At 37.8% G+C, this 9,325-nt stretch overlaps 1 protein-coding gene across 1 annotated transcript in view; it reads right to left on the reverse strand.

The window, feature by feature from the left end:
- The window catches only part of LACTB (lactamase beta), a 15,602-nt gene that overhangs the window by 2,424 nt on the left and 3,853 nt on the right, over positions 1 to 9,325 (reverse strand). Inside the window, exons 2-4 of the mRNA XM_015568552.1 lie at positions 8,625 to 8,815; positions 8,004 to 8,355; positions 5,800 to 5,965 (exon numbers count right to left, since the gene is read on the reverse strand). Coding sequence (XP_015424038.1) covers positions 5,800 to 5,965; positions 8,004 to 8,355; positions 8,625 to 8,762 — 656 coding nt within the window. The 5' untranslated portion in view covers positions 8,763 to 8,815. The remainder of the gene's footprint in view (positions 1 to 5,799; positions 5,966 to 8,003; positions 8,356 to 8,624; positions 8,816 to 9,325) is intronic.

The following is a 9,325-nucleotide window of genomic DNA, read 5'->3' on the forward strand; positions in this document are numbered from 1 at the left end:
CTCTGTGCGTGACAGGGTACAGAGCCCCAACCCCCCTGATGGGCCCTGCTCTGTGAGTGACAGGGGGCAGTGCCCCAACCCCTTGATTTGTATGACAGGGGGTGGCGTCGCAACCTCCCCATCGACCCTGCCTTGAGTGTGATGGGGGGCGGTGCCCCAACCCCCCAATCGGTCCTACCCTGAGCATGACTGGGGGGGGCATCACAACCTCCCGATCCGCCCTGCTCTGTGCATGAGAGGGGGCAGCGCCCCAACTCCCCAATCAGCCCTGCTCTGAGCCCGACCAGGGGCTGCACCTAGGGATTGGGCCTGCCCTCTGCCACCCGGGAGCAGGCCTAAGCCAGCAGGTCGTTATCTCCCAAGGGGTCCCAGACTGCGAGAGGGCACAGGCCAGGCTGAGGGACCCCCCCCTTCCCCCCGAGTGCACAAATTTTTGTGCACCGGGCCTCTAGTCCTATATAATAAAAGGCTAATATGCAAATTGACCAGGCGAGCACCGCTCAGCCAGAAGCCCTGAGCCGGCTCACAGCTGGTGAGTACAGCAGAGGTGGCGGGAGCCTCTCCCACCTCTGCGGCAGCACTAAGGACCCCTCAGGGAGTTGGCCTAAGCCAGCAGATGGACATCCCCAAGGGGTCCTGGACTGAGGGACCCTCTCCCAGTGCACAAATGTCATGTACCGTGCCTCTAGTTATTAATAATAGAAAGTAGCAAAAGAGAGGTCAGACTTTATAAGCTTGGCCATCTGGGCAGCTTCACAAGGAAGCTGCAACTTTATACTCCCCAGGGAACCACCTGGCCCATTCCCTGCAGATTACTGGGGGAAGAGACTGGACAAAGGGGAGATGGATGCATGCGGAGTAAAGTTGGGGTGCCTGTTAGAGATCATTGGCTAGAGGGGATGAAGCCTATGCAAGCCTGTGAAAATTTTGGAATATATAACCCCCCAGACAAAGGAGTTCTCTCTCTCTCTTAGCTTTTGTGGCTCTCTGGTTCCTCTGGTTTTGCTCCTGCATCCTTGCATTTGCCAGTGTTCCCTCCCTAGCCATGTGGTCCTACAGGCTACATGGCCCATGGCCATGGGGATCCTAAACTCAATGGACTGATGAACTGCAGCTGGGAACACAAGCTAAACTAGCCCAATGCTGGATTGGATTATGCAAATATGGAACGGAAACTCTGGGCAACGGCTTTAATCCTAGCCCTGCTAAAGACACAGCTGGACTTCTTCCTTGGCAGGACAAAGGGAAATGGAGCCTTGGAAACTCAGGGATGTAATTTCATGCAAATAAATGCCACTCATTCTCCTGTGCAAGTCTCAGAAAACTCCTTTTCTTGTGACATCGCAAGAACCCCACTTTCACGGGCAACTGTTGGGGACAGGGAAAGCTCCCCACTGGCAACAGAAATACATTTTCTTATTGAGAAACATAGCTCTTAGAGTGAACTCCACGTCCGTAAACAAGGAGAGAACTACCAGTATATTTTGGCTAATAATCAGCTTTGTATAAAGCATTTCAAACCACTTATATCGAGGTTGGAAATTAGAACTCCTCAATCATTCCTCCTTTAAAATACAGAACTATGGAGAATTCCAGACTTTAATCTAGAATTTTAAACTTTAAATAGATTTTAGACTTTAATCCTTTGATTCCTTTTCACAAGGGACAAATTAATGGCTTTTCATAAAAATAATTTGTTCAGGGTTATTTTTATAAATAATAAATTTATTTTAATTTCTTAAGGAATTTCTGCTTTAAAAAGAATGGGATACAGACATAAGTTCTTTAGTCAGTAACTGGGCTACCTTTGTAGCTGAATAACTGATGGAATGATGCCAGATGACAAGCAGCCTCTTCCTACTTACTTAAGAATCTCTAGCTTCTGCACAAGAACATTATATAACAACAGAAATCTACACCTACAAACTTAGAAATTCAGAATACTTCTATTTTGTCCTAGCCGATTTGGCTCAGTGGATAGAGTGTCAGCCTGCTGACTGAAGGGTCCCAGGTTCAATTCTGGTCAAGGGCACATGCCCGGGTTTCGGGCTCCATTCCCAGTAGGGGGCGTGCAGGAGGCAGCCAATCAATGATTCTCTCTCTTCATTGATGTTTCTATCTCTCTCTTCCTCTCCCTTCCTCTCTGAAGTCAATGAAAATATATTTAAAATTTTTTTTAATACTTTTATTTTTTAAATGCTTCTTAAATGCCTTTAGAAACAATTATGCACTACTTTGTATTTTATTGTTACGAGAAGTTAAAAAACCCAAAGAATTTAAAATGCATATTATAAAAACCAATCCCACTTTAACATTCAGCTTTAACATCTGGATTGTATCTACTACTAGAGTCTGTCAGCTGAAGGCATAAGAAACAAGACTTAATTTTAGAAGATAATCTAGAAAATAAAGCTAATAAATAAAAATAATAAAAATAATACCAGAAAGTAAAGACCATATCTATACTGTCAAAGTACAGCAAACACTTCAGAAAATATTCTATTTGGTTTTGGTCTCATCCAATTATAAAAGAGATTTTTGTTGCAAGTATTGTGCCGGGCATGTGCCCTTGACCAGAACTGAACCTGGGACCCAAAGTCTAATAAGTTAATGCATTGACTAAGGATTCTCACATCAACAAACTGAGTGCCTTTCTGTGGCAAGAACATTCACTCCACTCCCTTATGGTTATTTGCTTAAAGGGTTATTTAGTTTATTTGCCTATACAGAATATACTAGTACTTGCTATACAGAGTCAATATACCGATTTGCATACATAGAATCAATATTCTTATTCTTTCATTAAAAAAAAACAACACAACCCAATTCTATTCAGGAGAGCAATGTACCCAGCTAAAAACTAGTTTCTCTGCATTCTTATTAAAAGAAGAGAAAGTATGTTTTTATTGTTTTATGTTTTAGAGAGAGAAGGAAGAGGAGGGAGAGAAACATCGACACCAGCGACCTTCTGGTGCACGGGACAGATGCTCAACCAACTGAGCCACACTGGCCAGGGCTCTCTCTGCCTGCTTTACCATACAGCTAAGTGTGGCCTGTAGCTAAAATTCTGACCAAAGAAATGTAAATAGTACTTTGGGGTGGGATTCTGGGGAAATGCCTTAACAGGTGACAGACACTGAGAAGCACTATTTTAAACACACAAATGTACACAGAAAAGTGATAAAGACAATAAATATTTGGGATACAATAACTCTAAAAGACTTGGTCAGGATAGCATACACATGCTAACTTTATGATTATGATCAAGGAGTCGGCATGAGCTGACATTCTAACCACTTAGCCACACCGGCCAGGGTGAAGGTTGTTCGTTTTCTTTTTTTAAATACATATATGGAAATGATTCCTTTACTCCCTGAACTCTCTCTAAAAAAATGAAAAAAGGTGGTCCCTTTAAACTCTTTTAAATAATTATTACAAAGAAAGAAAAAAGAACAGCAAGCAAGCCTTGGCAGGTGGCTCAGTTGGCTGGAGCATCATCTCATGCTCAGAAAGGCTGCTGGTTCGATTCCCCTGTGTGGGCACATGTTAGGTTTCAGGTTTGATCCCCAGTAGAGGTGTGAACAGGAGATAATCCATTGATGATGTTTCTCTCATACATGGATGTTTCTCTCTCTCCCTCTCTCATTTCTCTAATCTCTCTATCTCTATCTCTCTAAAATCAGTAAAATATGTCCTCAGGTGAGAATTAAAAAACACACAACAGACTTGACTTGTATAGGCCCAAGTACATAATGTATCAATTAAAATAAAAACAAAGCAAATGGACAGAACATTTTCCTAGATAACAATCTTTCCAACCTATTTTATTTCAGCAGTCCATTAATCTAACTAAAATGAATCACCCCTGTAGCACCAGTGGGTACTACCAAAATCTGAAGAAAAAACCCAAAGCAGATAGGATCCTTTTATAATATAAATGGAAGTCCACTGCCTTTAAAAAAAAAACAAAAACAACAACAACAAAAAACAGGGGCTAAAATAAAATTAAGTCTTCATCATATGCCATATTTTGATTTTTGTGCTAGTTATAAATTAATCACTCATTAAGAAAACAGCAAACAAATGATAGCTGCTCTGCAGTCTATACATTCATAGATCCGTAATTTTCAGTTTAGAAAAGAAGCCCAATGATATATAATTTTCTCCTCTCCCTTATATAAAAGTCTAGGCATTCATTATCAAATGCCTAGATCTAAATCAAAATAAGGTCATGCATCTATTTCATCTTTACTAGAGAATCTTTTTTAGATTCAATTGACAACCTACGGCATTTGCCAATTTTTCTTATACTTTCCAGTAAAATATAATGTTGGACAAAACCCCACCAAAAAACACTAAGAGTCTCTGAACTGGTTGAGAACTACAGGCCATTTAAAAAAAAATTAAAATTCATTGCTTGCTACTAACCCAAATTCTTTTAGGTCCAAAAAAAAAGCCTCCTTCAGGCTGACTAGCAATGCACATTTAATTCCTTTAAATAAGCTGATTAACTCCAAATGATAATTTAACTAAATATAACAGAAGATTAAACAAAACTAGTGTGGAGGTAGGAAGATAAAGCTAAAAACATTCCACCATTTCATCTATTTCAAGTGCCATTAAACCATTTAAAGCATGTACTAATGGAAATAGGCAACAGTTGATTAAATTTTACTTTTCTAACAAATCAAATAATTAGAGTAAAATGGAAAAGTCATTAGCTTCAAAATTTTCTCTCAATGCCCCTTTAAAGGTTACTAATAAAATTACAATAAATTTTTCACTTTCTATATTTCAATGAAATTACTTCCAAAATTTTATAGTGCAGAAAACTGGCAGGTACCATCTCAACAAAGCAATTAAAATTACCATCACCAATAATGGGACAAACTGACATCATGACAGTTCAGCTATAAAGAACATTATTTGGACAATTGACAAAATGTGAATAAGGCCTGTAGATTTGATAAAAGCATTGTGTCAATGTTAATTTCCTGAATATCCTGGTTTTTAGAAAATACACATTTAAGTATTTACCAGTAAAGCAGCGGTTCTCAACCTGTGGGTCGTGACCCCTTTGGGGGTCGAAAGACCCTTTCACAGGGGTCGCCTAAGACCATTGGAAAACACATATATCATTACATATTGTTTTTGTGATTAATCACTATGCTTTAATTATGTTCCATTTGTAACAATGAAATTGGGGGTCACCACAACATGAGGAACTGTATTAAAGGGTCACGGCGTTAGGAAGGTTGAGAACCACTGCAATAAAGGCATACCATGCCTGCAACTTATTTTCAAATGGTTCAGGAAAAGAAAACCAAAAACATATAGAGAGATAAAGCAAATGTGGTAAAATGATAACATTTGTAGAATCTGGGTGAAGAGTATGTGGGAATTCTTTATATTTATAACTTATTCTTATGACTTTTCTATAAGTATAAAATTATTTCAAAATAAAAGTTAAAACAATTAAAAATAACAAAAGATAAATAAATAAAGCATTAGTTTATAAACACTTAAGAAAAAGAGATGGTTAAAGAGCAAATTATAGATGCCAATGATGGGTGCAATTTTGGTTTAATTATTCATGTGGTTAAATTATTATTGCTGCCTTTCATCTAAGGATCTTGGGAATATTTTACAAACACACTTTATAAATGGAAAAACAGACATGTAGAAAAGCTTTCAAAATGTGACAAGTTGATTTTGGAAAGAAGATAAAATTTGAGTTTTAATTGATAACAGAGTATTAAGATGTGATATAGTTAGACACACCAAAAAATATTCATTTACCTTGCTCTGTTGTAAATCACTGGTTCATGTTCTTCCTGCACAGTTGCCAGCATATCCAATTCATGGAATATTTTCTGCATATAATCCAAAAATTTATATCCTGAAGCTCTTTCAATTATGGCTGCCAGTAGGGTATAGCCAAAAGTTGAATACAAAAACTGACTACCTTGAGACATCATTGCAAGGAGAAAAAAAGAGAATATGATTCATTATTATTTAAATATATGTAAAATACTTTTATATTAAAAACTGGTATATACCTTAAAACTGGAATATTTTACTTCAACATTTATAAAACATCATGGATGATATATTAGTCAGCTCTGTAATGGCCCTACTTATCCCATGTGCCTAACACAAGAATAAAATGATGATCAATATGTTTACAATTTCACATGAATCTACTCCTTTCTATGATAAAAAATAAGCAAATGATCCTACCTCAAACATAATAAAAATTCTACAAACTGGCAACAAAATAGGAAGAGAAAGAAAAACAAATTTGGATTCTTTGAGTCAACTATCTTATTCTTAATGTACCTATTCCCTATTGCTTAAGGCATAAGTAGGTATATAAGTTATTTTAATAAAACTTATCTATTTATATAAAATCCTAAGCAACCGGCCGACTGGCCAACTGGCCGGTAGCTATGATGCGCACTGACCACCAGGGGGCAGACGCTCAGTGCAGGAGCGGAAACCACAAGCATGGAAACATGGAACAGACTGATGAATCTCAGAGGAAAGGGGAGAGGGTGAGAAGAGATTAACCAAAGATCTTATATGCATACTAGAGGCCCGGTCAGGTCTCTGGGCCTGGCCTGCAGGGATCGAGCTGAAACCAGCTCTCCGACATCCCCTGAGGGGTCCTGGATTGCGAGAGGGCACAGGCTAAGCCGAGGGACCCCACCGGTGCACAAATCCATGCACCGGACCTCTAGTATAGATATAAAAACCTTATTCCAAATACATATTAATCCTACCAGACCTGAGGTCCTGAACCTAACTGTCCCCTATACCTGGGCTCCTGAGCATTAAAGAGAAAAAACCAACATGATATAGAAAAATGTTAGTTACATGCAAACAAGTGGTTAGAATAAGATGGAACTTGGAGACATTGTAGAAAATAGGTCTACCTTTCATCTACCTTTCATCTAGTGCCAATATTCCACATTTGTGTGGAAATTACCAAAAAATCGGTACAGCGTTCTGGTTATACATATTCAAATATATACCTTTATCTCATTTTGAATTCTGGAAATGTAGATTGTACCATCTGTACTAAAAATGGGTGAGAACCTTATTTTTAAAGACAAAATCCATAATCATATTTCTTTGCTGTTACTGGTTATACCTATGTAATATCTACTCATGGTAGAAACATCTTTTGATATGAAAATGGAATAAAAACATCTATGGTAAATTTCTTTAAAGCTATGAAGTAGTTTCAGTAGGCATCATACCAAAAAATATACAAAAATTAAGAGAGTTATTTTTATATATTAGTTATTTTTGGAAGTAAATTTAAGTTGATGAACACTGGTTTCTTTTAAGAAATGAAGGCACAAAATAAGTTGAGCAATTTAAGGTCTAACTAAGCCCGGCTGGCATGGCTCAGTGATTCAGCTTCAACCTATGAATCAGGAGGTTACAGCTTGATTCCCTGTCAGAGCACATGCCCGGGTTGCAGGTTCAATTCCCAGTGGGGAACATGCAGGAGGCAGTCAATCAATAATTCTCTCTTATCATTGATGCTTCTCTCTCTCTCTCTCTCTCTCTCTCTCTCTCTCTCTCTCTCCTTTTCCTCTCTGCGATCAATAAAGATATATTTTTAAAAATGAAGTCTAATTAAAAAACAAGATACTAGCAATACATTATCACATCCACTTTGATCCAGATTTTGTTTGAAGAACTATTATTCCAACATTTCTACATAATCTTTCACAAATATTTTGATATTCAGAACATAGTAAATGACTGGGTAGTCTCCATGAGGCGAAATCTAAACAAGTAGCTGCCAGGAACTATGCTCTATGCTTTTAACTACTGTTAAGAAATGCAGACAAAAGGCAAGCAATGGACTGACAACAAAATCCATGCCACAATCATCTGCCACATCTAAAGCACTCAGTGGTATTTTCCATTTTCTGAAAATTAACACTTCAATAATGATGAGTTTGCTACGAGAGGGAATTAACACTCACCAGGTTTAAAGAACAAAGGGTCATTTTTAAATAATTTTAGGGATTCAATTGAATTTTCAAACTTCTCTTTCAAATACAATTCGTCTTGTTCAAAATCATTTTTTTTCTTGACAGGTTTGGAATTCCGGCCTTTGGCTTCATTGTCCTGCTCTATCTTAGCTTTAGCAAAGTCATTCTTTTCATTATTTTTGTCTCCTTTATTTTTTAACTCTTTTCCTTGGTCGGATTCCATCATCTCTTTCATCATCTTCAAGGCTTTGTAAGCTTTCTCTTCTTTCACCTTTTTCATGTCCTTTTCATAATGACGAATTCCACTTAAATGGGAAATCAATAATCTTGTTGTGATAGAAACCTAATTGTAAAAATATGAAAATTAATTACATTACTAAGCTATAATAAAAAGTTAGCAGCCTTAGAATAATGCCTCAGTAATATTTTCCATTTTAAACTGCTATTGAAAAAATATGTAATATATACATCTTTAGTTTTAAATTTCAGAAAATCTCGATTATCATCTGGATAAAAAAAATTAACAATAATTTAAAACAAACCAAAGAATCCTATGCAACCTTTTCAACCATTAAACGTGCCACTTGTAAAAGGAACTGTGAGTTTCATTACCTTTTCACCTTCATATTCTTTTTCTGGGAATTCAGGAACATAATGTTGTACTGGAATATCAAGATCAAGTTTTCCTGTTTCCCACAATTTGGCAATAGCAACCATGGTAAGGCTTTTGCTGATACTGGCAATTCTCATAACTGTCTCTGGTTTGCATGGTACACGGTTCTCGATATCGGCATAGCCTAAGCCTTTAAAAAAAAGCGAAAAGTCACCATTAATAACCTTCAAAGTCAAAGGAATCTTGAAAAACTGAAATAATACTATCTTAAAATTTCCTGTATATTCATTTGAAGGAAAGATATTCCACTTTTATAAGTTAATGAAAACTTAACATGCAAGGGATAAGTCTTTTTTTAAAAATTAAATCTTTATTGTTTAGATTATTACAGTTGTTCCTCTTTTTTCCCCGTCATAGCTCCACTCCACCCGGTTCCTACCACATCCTCTGCCCTTACCCCCGCCACCCACTGTTCTCATCCATAGGTGTACAATTTTTGTCCAGTCTCTTTCCATACCCCCCCACACCCCTTCCACCACGCCCTGAGAATAATCAGTCCACTCCCTTTCTATGCTCCTCTGCCCTTACCCCCGCCACCCACTGTTCTCATCCATAGGTGTACAATTTTTGTCCAGTCTCTTTCCATACCCCCCCACACCCCTTCCACCACGCCCTGAGAATAATCAGTCCACTCCCTTTC

This window comes from Myotis davidii, unplaced genomic scaffold (assembly GCF_000327345.1).
Source record: "Myotis davidii unplaced genomic scaffold, ASM32734v1 scaffold461, whole genome shotgun sequence".
Lineage (NCBI taxonomy): Eukaryota > Metazoa > Chordata > Mammalia > Chiroptera > Vespertilionidae > Myotis > Myotis davidii.